The sequence below is a fragment of the Ixodes scapularis genome, unplaced genomic scaffold (assembly GCF_016920785.2).
Source record: "Ixodes scapularis isolate PalLabHiFi unplaced genomic scaffold, ASM1692078v2 PGA_scaffold5__190_contigs__length_132052651, whole genome shotgun sequence".
In the NCBI taxonomy this organism is placed as follows: Eukaryota; Metazoa; Arthropoda; class Arachnida; order Ixodida; family Ixodidae; genus Ixodes; species Ixodes scapularis.
Window position 1 is genome coordinate 106,217,580 of NW_024609880.1, and position 15,431 is coordinate 106,233,010.

General features: G+C 48.7%; 1 protein-coding gene across 1 annotated transcript in view; it reads left to right on the plus strand.

The window, feature by feature from the left end:
• Positions 1–7,187: 7,187 nt before the first annotated feature.
• Positions 7,188–15,431, plus strand: part of LOC115321315 — a 59,343-nt gene continuing 51,099 nt past the window's right edge. The window contains exon 1 of the mRNA XM_029981528.2: positions 7,188–7,301. Within this exon, the coding sequence (XP_029837388.2) occupies positions 7,188–7,301 (114 nt within the window). The remainder of the gene's footprint in view (positions 7,302–15,431) is intronic.

Here is a 15,431-nt window from a genome sequence, read left to right on the forward strand (position 1 = left end):
AGTGACGTCAGTGATGACATCATCGGCATTGGGGGTCACCCCCAAGGTCACGTGACCCCCCCCTGGTTAGTTTAACCCCCCCCCAGTGCCCTTCCCTCCTCCTCCTCAAGAGCTGCGCTCTAATTCGGCGTTACAGGGAGTTGTAAACGGCTTTCACTTTTTTTCACCTTAAGTTCAGTAGATACCGCTAAGATGTAATCCTTGACGTTGAAAACTTGCAAAAACATCCATTAGTTTGCCTCTCCGCGAAATGGGAGACGCAGTCAAAAGAAAGAAATGAAACAGCTTTCCCTCCTCAACTCGCAATTAGAACTATCAGCCACGTGATTTGATGCTAATATATACACCGTCAGTGTTTATCATAGTTATACGCAGGGTTGGCAAAGCATAGAGCATGGGCTGATCTTCAGACATAGTTTAAGTTGGGCTATAATGCCCGAGCCCCACTAAAGCGACAAACAGAAACAAACGACAGCGGAAAGCCTTAAACCAGAGTCTTTGGCAATTTGACAGCCTTTGTAGGATAAAGTAAGGCTATGCTCAAACACGAGCATTATGCACACGAGCGTACCATTTGCAGGCTTGTAAACACACGTGCTAACTTCACGAGCACCGAACAACTCAAAGCCGTATAAAGGTACTATCGCGAGCATGCTGCATGAGTCTGAAGTTGTCGCTGTCGTTTGTTTCTGTTTCTAGCTCTAGTGGGACTCGGGCCCATTATGATCTTTGAGTTGAACACGAGCCGTTACCCGAATGTTTGGCGATGCTGGTTGTCATGAACCAGAGAATTCGACTCGGGATCATGACAATCGGGTACATAATGGTGTCACGTGACTCTCAGTGCGAAGTTCTGATGTCATGTGACGTCACGGTATCAACAACGTTAATAGATCTAGCGACGTCCTCAATTTGAATCGACTTAACGCGGTGAGTCACGTGACGTCACGGGGTCACGTGATGTGACATTACTTGACATCATGACGTCACGTCACGTGACGACGTGACATATGGCTCATAGTTCCAATAAGAAAGCGCCGCAAAAACCCAGGAATTTATACATTGCAATTCTGTATATGACGATTTGATCAATACGTGGAGGAATGCATGTGCCAATTTTTTCTTCCCAAATATTAAATTTGTAATACAAAAAAAAATACCGTGAACCGTCTTGAACCGGTTACCGTTATATTTTTTTCCGGTTCAGTTCCGGTTCAGTTCCAAGATGGCGGCAAAGATTTCGGTTCGGTTCAGTTCCGGTTCGGCTCGAAATAACGGTTCGGTTCCGGTTTTCGGTTCGGTTCAGTTCCGGTTCGACACCCTGCTTACAACATTAACTTGAAAAAAGAAATGTCGTACCATACAACAATGTAAACGAGAAACTTAAGGTCCGTGAGCTTCTCTGCAAGAGTTCGGTCTTCATGTTGGACGCAACGGTCTGCCTGCTGTGATTCGGCCATTCTTGCGCAACATTATAAATCTAGTTGTTTTTAGCGGTTTTCGGGATTCTTGCGGCGGGTTTCTGAATTTTGAGTTGGCAACACTGGTCGGCATTGCGAGTCCAGAGTCGTCGCTGGTCGCTCACACACACACAAAAAAGAAAGAGCTGCGGATCCAAAAGTTCTTTACACATATTATTTTCAGTCGGTTTGTAGCCTCTGGGCACAGAGACTCACCTGATGCCCAGGGGGCATTAATTCGTTTAGCTTACTGCTAGAGACTCCAGAGCGAGCGTTACCCAAAGGGCAGCTCGAATTCCGGGAGGAATCGGATTCATTTTGCCCCCGGTCGGACCTCCTGAGCGAAGGCATTCTTCGGCTCAGAATAACTTGGCAAAGGGCGAAGCCTACATTTCCTGCGAGTCAATCAGGGACTATGACCGAAGCACGTAATAACTAAGAGCAAAAATCCGTTCCATTAGTATTTTGGCCCGTGACTCGCTCCGACACACTGATTTGCTCGCCGATGAGTTTGGCGCCACCGTTTGATAACTTGCGCTAAGAGTGCGGCATGCTGCCTCCATCACTTTTTGCTAGTAGGTTTTAGTCCGCTCGTAATTCGAGAGCTGTGCGGAGGTGATCGCTTGCCTAGTCGTTCATGATTTATTCCATGGCGCTTTGAATCTCACGGAGGAGAGGTTCTCTATAGTGAAACATCCGCAGGTGGCTGCGAGTTGATGGACGTAAGTTATAACGAGAACGTAGTCGTTGCTTTTCCGGCCGAAATGCCAAACGGCGAGCGACACCACCTTCTTCTACATATAGGGGGAGGGGAGAGGAAGGGGGGGGGGGGGGCGCTCTTCGCGATGCGGTCGTTTTTTTGTTTTTTATTATTTCCCCTCGAGGTTTGAGCCCTGCATGACCAGGCGGCCCTTTCGGCGCCCCCCTGTGAATAACGCCCTGTGCGGCTGCACAGGTCGCCCACCCCAAAGGCCGGCCCTGGGTATTTTACACTGCAAAACAGCTAACAAAAGCACGTTTCCGAAGACGCAACAGCTGGCGCATTTTCGAGTATCGTCCTTCCGTGTCGGTCTCGGGCGGTTATGTGAACTTCATAAAGTCAGATTTATCGATGATAATAAAAATATACTTAATTCCTGTCTGAAGATTTGGCATCATAAATAGAAGATCCTCATCTCAAAAATATATAAGTAAATGCACCTTCAAATTATCTGAAAGATGTTCTGCAAATATTTTTCGGCGCTTTTATCCTCTATAGACACGTTATAGGTGATTTGGGAAAGCTTTAAATATTTTTTTTTATTTTGAAGCTAATTTAAATAACTATATGTTCCTCACGCATATATAACTTCTAAAATATATAGAAGTTTATTATCGCGTTTTTTATGTGGTGAACATAACTTTTACGTGTCTGTGGGTCGGGCCAAAACGAAATACACTGGGACGAATTGTGGAACTATGGCGATTACACACGCAAACTGTGAGAAAGTGTCCAATTAAGTAGCTCCCCAATCGAGTAGAGCATGAAATACCACTTTGTTCTATTTAACAAAAAACATCAATTAGCGAGGGTGATGCTTATTTGCAAATTAAATTCATCGGCACCTTGTCAAGAACAAACCTCAACATCCAGGCTATGCCAGTTTATCCAATATAAGAAAATCTTCACATAAGTAAGCACTGTTTTAGGCCAGATTATATCTCAGTACTAAGGTGCTCATAGGTTAGAGTGAACAATTTCAGTCACTCCTTTTTGCATGATTCGTCGCCCGCATCACGGTGCTGACAGCAAACAATGCTGGTTAAAAAACAAGCAATGCGATTATCGCTCAGTGTTTCTATAAAATATAGACTGGAAGGGCTTGTCCTGTGATTTTCGTGACATTTTGAAAATTATATTGCTTTAAGCTCAGTCGTCTCGTCACCATATATATACTGTGAAACGTAATCCGTAAAACACATTTCATGATATATATGGCGACGAGGTGCCCATTTCATGATTTTATTCACTATAATTAATTCCTAAGTTCAAGGGCAAAACCACGATTCAACCTCTAATACTGCGATGCAAAGTTGTACCAATCACGGGTATTTAGGCAACCTACTTCACTTCGCGAAAACATTGCGATTCAGGTACAATGTATGTGACTCTGGAAAACGAGGGGATGTTGAGTCGTATAAACACGACGTTTTGTATGTTAATGTAGATTTTTTTTGTTGTTGTGTAGAAATAAATAACAATTTTAAAATTTTGGTACCTGAAAATAAAACTGGATTGAACAAACGATAGAAAAAAGCGATATACTGTAAACGACTTATTTTTCGTGGGCTCAATATTTCGCGATTTACGTCAAAGCTGAAGTTTTGGAATGATTCGGGGGTTGTAATTTTCTCGACGCGGTGGAATCTCAATATAAATTCCGATGTGTTTACATTTTACCGAAATTGCTCGCGGGCCCCATTTTTCGTGAATTGTAGGCGATTCGCGAAATTCTCAAAAATTAGGTCCTCGCAAAAATCAGGTCTGAATAGTGCCAATTGACAGAACAACGCGAAAAATATATTCCTAATTTAGCGGTTCAAACCGGTTTGAACCGGTTCAAACCGGTTTGAACCGTTATTTTTTGCGCCCCGGAACTGAACCGGAACTGAACCGAAATCCATGAACCCGAACCCGAACCGAACCGATAAAAATATCGGTTCGACACTCTGGTTGCAGCGCTCTCGAGTCGTGCGCTTTAACGTCGCGGCGCTTTCGTGTTGCGCGGGCTAACGTCGTGGCGCGCTACTATCGGCGCTCTACTGTCGGCGCTCTTGTGTCATGCGCTCTAGTGCTGTAGAGCCCTTTTTCAAAGATTTCTGGCTCGATGGCACACCCAGAGGTATCGTCAGTCAAGCTTGATGGGTTAAAATATCTCCGCCGTTCGTCGCGGATGATGGCGCGGATCTGTTGCAGGAGGTTCATGTTGGAAACGGGGCTAAGGGAAACTTCAGGAAGCCGTTTAAAACGCCCCTTGTTGATCTAGGTGCTCTGCATCTCTTCATACGTTTTACATTCTGATGAGTCGCTGTACGGTCGCGGGTATTTTCGGGGCTACAACAAAGAGAAGTTTCTGGGACAAACCTTTAAATAGGTGTCGCATCTTATCCTCCTCGGACATTTGCTCACCAACTCGTCGGCAGAGAAGAAGGACGTCTTCGATGTGACTCGTGGAAGTCTCCGTTGCAGCTTGGATGCGGTGTGTCAGCTTTTATTTTGCCTGCTGTTTGCAGCTCTCCGGCTTGCGGAACGCTTCTGGAAATAATGTCTTGAAGCCATCCCACGAGTTGATGTCCTCTTCGTGGTTGTCAAACCACTGAAAGGCCGCGTCATTTAGAGAGAACACCACATGAGAGTCGTCCCAATGGTTATGGACGCTTGCGCGGACGTAGTGTTTCAACCAGTCGTCGACGCCCCCTTGTTGGCAGCCGCTGAAGGTTGGAGGGTCCCGCTGGCGGTTCTTCACGTAGTTGCGAGGCAGCCGTGAGGGTTCACTTGATGTAGTTTGTCGCTGGTCTGGCATGGCGATGGTATGGTGAGTCCGCTTTAAAGCTCCAGAGCATGTTTTGGGGTAGCAGACACGAAAAAGGTAGGGGAACCTGAGCGCCTTCACCACTTGTAAGGGTATTTAATGAGGTTTTTAAGGTGGTAATGGGTGACCAAAACAGAACAGTTCCGACGGTTGAGTCCAGTACAATAAGCTGCTCCGTCGGCCCCGGCACGTGACTTGCTCTAGTGCGCCAACACTTCCCCTTTATCTTCCTGACAATATATATAAATATATATACGCTTACTTAACAGCGGTCACATTTAACGGTATTATGAAATAAAAGAGCGAGTATCAAAATGTAGGATTTTTAGGAAAAGTCGATTTCAACCAGAGTGAACATGTTACGTGACTACGTACGTCGTGATCTCTACCATTCCGGCAACTCAAATGTCTTCCCCAGCTGAAGGAGACGACGCTAGCTACAATTAAAAAGCAGACGAACTTTTCGCTGTAATTTAGTTATAAGGAAGTCGTAGATAGGTTCGGACCAACTTGGTGGAGTGGTTTACATAGACAACCGGGGTTTCGGTCCGCATACCGAAGTGACCGTCGCCCAATACGACAAGCACACGTAGTGCACAATAAAGTCATCATGCCCGTTCCTCGCGATTTACCAGGTCGATATATTTGTGGCAACATTTTACCAGCCCAAGAAGAGTCAGATATGCTACATTTTTCCTTAGGCTGTACTTAAAAGCGCGGAAAACTTTCAATATTGGTTTTGGAACCGCCTTTGATTGCCGTATATTTAACAGCTAGTGTAAATTTTGAGATAATACATAGCATACCAGAAAGAGTAAAATCCGGAAATTTTGAAAATGTAGTTTGTTGGAATAGCCACAAAACAGGACGGGAACTATATTTAGAATCGAAACCGCTTCGAATATATGCCATGGCAGTCGAGAAACACAGACAAAAAACAAATTTGAAAACACTCTTCGGTGTATGACATTTAATCGCCGTCATTCTATTGTATGTCTCCATGTCTTTCTCTGTTATTTCTTTATAAAAAAATCACTGACAGATTTTACCCTTGACATATCGTCCTAGTTGCGATAGTGTAAATTCGGAACCAACATCGACTGAAAGCACTGCAGAAGTTTTATTCACTAACGTTAACTTCGTCGAAGTTTAGTAACCTTATAGATACGCATAGAAGGGCGCTATATTTTAAATTTAAGCGCTTATATATACATTTGTTTTAAGCAAATAATACCTAAGTGGCAGGTTCAGAAATTTGGTTTACGTAATTACACGATTGATTCATTTGATTAGAGAACACATTCAAAGAAAAACCAAATTGACAAAATAAGCAGCTCTACGAACCTCACACACATGCCAATGTGCTGAGCAGTTATTTAAATTCACATCAAACTAAATATCCTTTACACTTTTTATTTTCGCCTTTAAAGTTTTGGTGAAGTCGAGATTGTCCTATTTCACGAATACGACACTCCATTAAAACATCTGTTTTTTTTCAGCTATACGACTATTCAGTATATTGTCGCGCGCGCAATATATCATTGCAGCGTATTAAGGTAATGTTATACTCTATAATCTACTTTTCAATAATGCTGCTCAATGAGTTATGCATTGAAACGAAGCGAAATATACTAAAAAAAATCGGCGTGCAAAAATTCGATTTGCTAATATTACTATTGTCAAAATATATAGTCACCTTCCTATATTCAAAAAAAATATCCCGCTATATTTTCATTTCAATGTTTTTTTTTTTGTGTTTCTTTTTTTTGTTTTACCCAGATAATACCTGGCTGGCATGTTCACCAGTACTGCTTACGCAATTATGTGATACATTTGTTACCCACACCTCATTCGAGATGCATCACCGGCTTCGCGTATCTAACGTGGTTTACACACTCAATTTAGTGGTATCTATATTTCTAGTACAAACCTGTTTTCGGAGAAGCATAATGTTTACCCCCGACCTTTAAATGCTACACAAACATCCTGCTGTGCTCTCATGTTGCTTTCGTTTCACCATTACATCCACAGCTGCGTGGCAGAAGATCAAAGACGGTTCTATGTACAGCGCTCATGTGTCACGGCTTTATGAAATAAAAGAGCGAGTATCAAACTGTAAGATTTCAAGAAGATCAAGATTCTAACATCAGTGAACATGCAGCGTGACTTTGCATATGTCGTGGTTTGTACCATTCTGGCATCTCAAATCTCTTCCCGGGCTGAAGAAAACTACGCTGACGACAAGGGGAATGCAGACAAACTTTTTCAGGTAATGTGTTTATAAAAAAGACGTATATAGGTTAGTAACAACGAGTTAGAGGGTCTTAGAGCGATAAACCGGGGTTCCTGCCCGCACACTTTTGTGTTCGGACCGTAACTCTCCCCCAGGCCGTCACCATAGTACGCCAATGTGGCGCTACCAAATACGAGACGTCAGAGGCAAGAGGGCAGCTCCCAGGCAATGCTTGCCCCAGCTGGGCTGGAGCTTATCGGATACGTCGTTCGCTGTTGTTGGTCCAAGCGAGTTGATTTTAGATGAGGGAGCCGTGATCTGAAGCCGGTCGAAAACAACTTCAGAGTTCGGCGTGGTTTCTCGCATAAGTTTTAACTGAAGACACGGCAGAACGGTGTGCATTTCGCTGGTTATTGGCGAAAATATTTAATAAAAATAGACATAATCGGTCCTGCATTGCTCGGTCATCAGATTGATTCGGATATCGCTAGAATAAATTTTCACGAGACGTTTTTGCGCTCTCCATGACTATCGGAATCTCCGAAGTCGTCAGTGAGGCGTTTGCGATGTATTTGGATACACAGTTGAGCTCCGCAAATTTCAGTCGTGCTTGGCAGTGTGCAGTCGTGGTGTCGTTCGTCCAAATAACCGGTAGCTTGCCTCGGTGTGCAGCGTAGCGAAGAACTGCTTTGAAGCTAGTAGTTTCTGTGGCGTGCCTGATGATTTTGTGCTGTTTTGTAAATTGCTCTGGCGTAGACTTGAGCTTTCACGAAATAGAGTCGTGGCAGTTCAATGCCAGAAAAGTGGTCACACACCTGTTTTTGTTCGGTTCGTCCACGGCAGTCGTCAAGACACCGAAGGACGGGGTGTTTTTGACAAGCTTGCCACTCAAGCAATGCATCTTCTTTACTGTTCAGGGTAAACGCTGTCTTGTAAGTTTCGTTATATCGTCACGGATGCCTTGTCCAGTCCCTACTTTTATCAGTCTTTACTATTCTGGACAGTATTCTGCTCTCATCGTGTGTTCCAGTGGAGGTGCTGGGTACTTTACTTTATGCCTTTTCCTCGTTCACCCCAAGAAGCCGTGAACTAAGTTTCGGCAGAAAAAACCGCACGACGAGCGAGTCCCACAAGAAAGGCGAGTCCCACAAGTAGACCGCGAAGAACCTAAACCCCGAGCCAGTCATAACAACCAGGGGGAACAAGCGGAATTTGGTTTCCGGTCGGAAAAAAAAAGTGAAAGCCGTTTACAACTTCCTGTAACACCGGATTAGAGCGCAGCTCTTGAGGAGGAGGAGGGAAGGGTACTGGGGGGATTGAAGTGACCTGGGGGGTCACGTGACCTTGGGGGGTCACGTGACGATGCCGATGATGTCATCAGTGACGTCACTGATGACGTCATCCGCGATGATGACGATGGCGATGCGGATGCCGGTGACGTCATCAGTGACGCCACTGATGACGTCATCAGTGATGATGACGATGACGATGCGGATGCCGGTGAGGTCATCAGTGACGTCACTGATGACGTCATAAGTGACGATGACGATGTGGACTCCGATGACGTCATCAGCGATGATGACGATGACGATGCGGATGTCGGTGACGTCACCAGTGACGCAACTGATGGCGTCATAAGTGACGATGACGATGTGGACTCCAATGACGTCATCAGCGATGATGATGATGACGATGCGGATGTCGGTGACGTCACCAGTGGCGTCACTGATGACGTAATCCGTGATGATGACGACGATGCGGATGCCGGTAACGTCATCAGTGACGTAACTGATGACGTCATCAGTGATGATGACGATGACGATGCGGATGCCGGTGAGGTCATCAGTAACGATGACGTCATCGAGAAGGTCACGTGACCTCGGCGGGGTGGTCACGTGACCTCGGGGGGTCACGTGACCTTCCGGGTCACGTGACCCTGGGGGAGGGGTCACGTGACCTTGGCGTGACCTTGGGGGCCACGTGACCTTGGGATGACCTTGGTGTCGCGTGACCTTGGGATGACCTTGGTTACGCCGACGCCGACGCCGCTCAAGCCGGGAACAGGCCCCTAAGAGCTGCGCTCTAAAGATGGTTTGATGCACCATGACTCACGGGACATCACAAAGTCAGGTGACTTCCTTTTACGTTGCAACGCAAAGTGACAGCGTGGCGCCGCGTGACTAATCATGGCCTGAGACGCATCAAGTAGTCAAGCGTGCCCTAAGGGTGTCCTATGCAAGTTACCAGCCTTCCCATAGATGGAAAGTAAAAATGAAAGCCGCTTACAACTCCCTGTAACACCGAATTAGAGCGCAGCTCTTGAGGAGGAGGAGGGAAGGGCACTGGGGGGGGGGGGTTAAACTAACCAGTGGGGGGTCACGTGACCTTGGGGGTCACGTGACCCCCAGTGCCGATGATGTCATCACTGACGTCACTGATGACGTCATTAGTGACGTCACTGATGACTTCACCAGTGATGATGACGATGCGAATGTCGGTGACGTCATCAGTGACGTCGCTGATGACGTCATCAGTGATGATGACGTCATCAGCGAGTGATGAGTGATGATGACGATGCGGATGCCGGTGACGACATCAGTGACGTCACTGATGATGTCATCAGTGATGATGACGATGACGATGCGGATGTCGGTGACGTCATCAGTGATGATGACGATGACGATGCGGATACCGGTGACGTCATCAGTGATGATGACGATGACGATGTGGATGCCGGTGACGTCATCAGTGATGATGACGATGTGGATGCCGGTGACGTCATCAGTGATGATGACGATGACGATGTGGATGCCGGTGACGTCATCAGTGATGATGACGATGACGATGTGGATGCCGGTGACGTCATCAGTGAGGATGACGTCATCGGGGGGTCACGCGACATCGGCGGGGGTCACGTGACCTCGGGGGGTCACGTGACCTCGAGGAGGGGGTCACGTGACCTCAGGGGAGTCACGTGACTTCGGGGGGTCACGTGACCTCGGGGGGTCACGTGCCCCCCACGAGGTCACGTGACCCCGGTGGGGGGCTCGCGCGGTGCATTATGGGACATTTCCCATGATGCACCGGGGTCACGTGCCCCCCACGAGGTCACGTGACCCCGGTGGGGGGCTCGCGCGGTGCATTATGGGACATTTCCCATGATGCACCGCGCGGTTACGCCGACGCCGACGGCGACGGCGACGCCGACGGCGACGGCGACGGCGACGCCGACGGCGACGCCGCTCAAGCCGGAAACGGGCCCCTAAGAGCTGGGCTCTAAAAAAGTGAAAGCCGTTTACAACTCCCTGTAACACCGAATTAGAGCGCAGCTCTTGAGAAGGAGGAGGGAAGGGTACTGCGGGGGTGAAGTGACCTGGGGGGTCACGTGACGATGCCGATGATGTCATCAGTGACGTCACTGATGACGTCATCAGTGACGATGACGATGCGGACTCCGATGACGTCACCAGCGATGATGACGATGACGATGCGGATGTCGGTGACGTCATCAGTGACGTCACTGATGACGTCATCTGTGATGATGACGATGACGATGCGGATGCCCCCCCCGAAGTCACGTGACACCCCCAGGTCACGTGACCACCCCCAGGGTTACGTGACCCCCGCCGAGGTCACGTAACCTCCCCGATGACGTCATCGTCACTGATGACGTCACCGGCATCCGCATCGTCATCGTCATCATCACTGATGACGTCAGCAGTGACGTCACTGATGACCTCACCGGCATCCGCATCGTCATCATCATCACTGATGACGTCATCAGTGACGTCACTGATGACGTCACCAGTGATGATGACGATGACGATGCGGATGCCGGTGATGTCATCAGTGACGATGACGTCATCTGGGAGGTCACGTGACCTCGGCGGGGGTCACGTGACCCTGGGGGTGGTCACGTGACCTGGGGGTGTCACGTGACTTCGGGGGGTCACGTGACCAGGGGGTCACATGACTGAGTGTCACGTGACCTTTGGGGGTCACGTGACCTTGGGGTGACCTTGGGGGTCACGTCACCGTGGGATGACTTTGGGGGGCCACGTGACCTTGGGATGACCTTGGCTACGCCGACGCCGACGCCGCTCAAGCCGGGAACGGGCCCCTAAGAGCTGCGCTCACGTCACTGATGACGTCACCAGTGATGATGACGATAACGATGCGGATGCCGGTGATGTCATCAGTGACGATGACGTCATCTGGGAGGTCACGTGACCTCGGCGGGGGCCACGTGACCCTGGGGGTGGTCACGTGACCTGGGGGTGTCACGTGACTTCGAAGGGGGGGTGGGGGTCGCGTGACCTCGGGGGTCACGTGACCAGGGGGTCACGTGACCCTGGGGGAGGGGGTCACGTGACCTCTGGGGGTCACGTGACCTTGGGGTGACCTTGGGGGTCACGTGACCTTGGGGTGACCTTGGGGGTCACGTGACCGTGGGATGACCTCGGGGGCCACGTGACCTTGGGATGACCTTGGCTACGCCGACGCCGCTCAAGCCGGGAACGGGCCCCTAAGAGCTGCGCTCTAAAAAGTGAAAGCTGCTTACAACTCCCTGTAACGCCGAATTAGAGCGCAGCTCTTGAGGAGGAGGAGGGAAGGGCACTGGGGGGGGTTAAACTAACCAGGGGGGGGTCACGTGACCTTGGGGGTCACGTGACCCCCAATGCCGATGATGTCATCACTGAGGTCACTGATGACGTCATCATTGACGATGACGATGCGGGTACCGATGACGTCATTAGTGACGTCACTGATGACTTCACCAGTGATGATGACGATGACGATGCGAATGTCGGTGACGTCACCAGTGACGTCGCTGATGACGTCATCAGTGATGATGACGATGACGATGCGGATGTCGGTAACGCCATCAGTGATGATGACGATGACGATGCGGATGCCGGTGACGTCATCAGTGATGATGACAATGACGATGCGGATGCCGGTGACGCCATCAGTGACGATGACGATGACGATGTGGATGCCGGTGACGACATCAGTGACGTCACTGATGACGATGACGATGCGGATGTCGGTAACGTCATCAGTGATGATGACGATGACGATGCGGATGCCGGTGACGTCATCAGTGATGATGACGATGACGATGTGGATGCCGGTGACGTCATCAGTGATGATGACGATGACGATGTGGATGCCGGTAACGTCATCAGTGATGATGACGTCATCAGTGATGATGACGATGACGATGTGGATGCCGGTGACGTCATCAGTGACGATGACGTCATTGGGGGTCACGCGACATCGGCGGGGGTCACGTGACCTCAGGGGAGTCACGTGACTTCGGGGGTCACGTGACCTCGGGGGGGTCACGTGCCCCACGAGGTCACGTGACCCAGGTGGGGGCTCGCGCGGTGCATTATGGGACATTTCCCATGATGCACCGGGGTCACGTGACCTCGGGGGGTCACGTGCCCCCCCACGAGGTCACGTGACCCCGGTGGGGGGCTCGCGCGGTGCATTATGGGACATTTCCCATGATGCACCGCGCGGTTACGCCGACGCCGACGGCGACGCCGACGCCGCTCAAGCCGGAAACGGGCCCCTAAGAGCTGCGCTCTAAAAAGCGGACTAAACTAACGATGACCAACTCGTTGAAGCAGGCCTCGGCGGCTCCCACCGCTATTCACATACCCGTCGCATCTCGCATTCGACGCCTTTCCACAGCGAGGTTTACGAAGATGTCGAGGACTGCATGGATTGACCAATACGACCCTGTTTCCCGTCACAACGGGTGGACAGACGACCAGAACCTCCGGAACGTGTATTTCTTGCTCGGAGAAACTGCCAGGCACTGGTTTGAAAACCCGAATCCTCCTTCACATTTGCCGGTGGTGACATGGTGCATGTGTCGGCACGGCGGATGTGATGGATCAACATGAACGTATTAGCTCCATGGATGGGATGGCACGATGAATGCATTGGTCCCAAGCGGTAGTGTGCCACATATGAAGATTGTCTCCGACCCAACGAAATAGAGGGGCTTAGGGTGACAAACCAAAGGTTCGAAAGTGGCACCCCCTGGTCGCAGCCATGTTGTACGCAAAAGTGACTACTCGTCACGCGACATCACAAGACCCGTGACGTTACCGGTAAGATGGTAGCTCTCAGGAAAAGGGGGGGGGGGGTTGGATCGGTACGCGGTAGTCGTGATGTGCCGCTGCTTGTAGTTGATTTCGGGCTTCTTCGAGCTCTCTGACGCATGTATAACGGGACGATCTGAAGGAATGAGTCTACATAGTGTTTTTGTGAAAACTGTCTGAAGATTAGCATCTGTGAGACAGCATCAGTCCTATCGCAATAGCGGAGCTAGGATTCAAGATGTGTTTGAGGTTTGATAGAGCTTTGAGCATAAAATTTACGCATTATCTTTGCTATGTTCGAACGTTGGAGTGTCTGAAAATCAAAGCGAAAGGTATGCGGCGCGTGTAGGGCCTCGGAGACGTTTATCCAGCCCAAGGTTGCCCCATAATGACAAGCAACGTTTTTAGTTCGGAAGCTCCTGCGATTTTTATCTTTTGAACTAGTCAGCGATTTTACGACAGCTTTGTGCATTAGGCTTTCACATTTTCCCAGTTGTGTTTGAACGTTGGAATATCTGAGGATCAAGCTAAAAGTACGCACCGCGTGTAGGGCCTAAGGGAAGTTGTTTCTGCCCTAGGTGACCCCGTACTCACAGCAACGTTTAGCGAGGAAGCATCTGCTATCTTTAACTTTTTATACTAATCAGTGATTTTAGGAATTGGCAGTTCTCAAGATTTTGATATAATGTTATTTTATTGCAGTAGCTTGCATTCTATCCCTGAATTTCTTTTAAGAAAATGATGGCGCTTGCTTAAAGGGGTACGTAGTCTGGCGATTTTTTAACTACCCGAAATAACTATCACCCGTATTCACCAGGCGCGACTAACTAGCGCCGTTTTAAGGTTAGTAGCGTGACTAGGTAGTGGCGAGCTAAACGAGAAATCCGCGACTAACGAGCGATTATTTCAGGCGGTATTCACGAGCACCGACTTGCTCTGTGCGAGTGGGCGACTATCTAGTCAGGAGCTACACGGCGGAAGTGACGTCAGCGGACTTTGCACGCACGCGCTCAGGCCCTAAAGGAAAAATAAAAACCGGATGTCAACAGTGCGACGCGCACAGTTGACATCCGGTTGTCGAGTTTAGCCGACAGAATTCAGTTCAATCCAATCCGACGTCAGCCGCCGCGCCAATTTGGTCAGGTGTTTTTAACTTTGGTCGTGCTTTGTTTCGTGCGTGATGGGTTCCTCCTCGGCTTCGAAGCAAAAAAGACCGCGAGGTGAAAACTGGGACCAGGCGGGGAAGTTAAGGCTCTTGGATCTGATTCTACCTTACGTTGCTGTCACCCAGGACAAGTGGTGCGACCACGCAGTCAACGTACAAAAAAAAATATTCCTGGCGAGTAATTGATTCAAACTTCAGAGCGGAGTCGACGACAAAAGTTCGCGACCTCGATCGTATAAAAGAGCGATGGAGACGCGTAAAGCTGACAACAAAAAAGAATTGGCGGAATTACTCAAAAGAACTCTCGAGGACGGGAGGGAGTGCACCACCGAAGGAGACATCCGCCGTGAACACCGGATAAAAGATGCTCTCCCTCACGAATATCTTAGAGACACGAGTGTTTTCGACTACGACGTGGAGATGGACGGAGAAACGTGAGTTCATCGAGTTATTTTACTCCGTTCTTAAAATAAATGTGAAACCCTACTTTTATACTTTTTTTTTAGAACGACCGCACCAGAGCAACGTTTCAACTGCGTCGAAGAAACTTGCGTACTGGTTGAAGAGGCCACACTGGAGCATGTACTTGCACCAGTGGAGTTGCTGCTGAGCACGTATGTCCTACTTTTGGGTGTATTTAAAATATAAATATTAAAGAAATGTCTATTTTATTGACTTTGCTTTAGTCGAGTAGGCTTTATCAAACTTTATTGCACAGGATTCCAAATTGCCGAGGCATTTTTATTTCTTGATATTTCCTACAAAAATGATGACGACGCAGATGAAAGAGTAAAAAAATTTCGCCAGTGCACAGAAAAAGACGATTACAACCCCCCCCCCCCCCCCCCCCCCCGAAAAAAAAAATTATGACGATGCAAACTA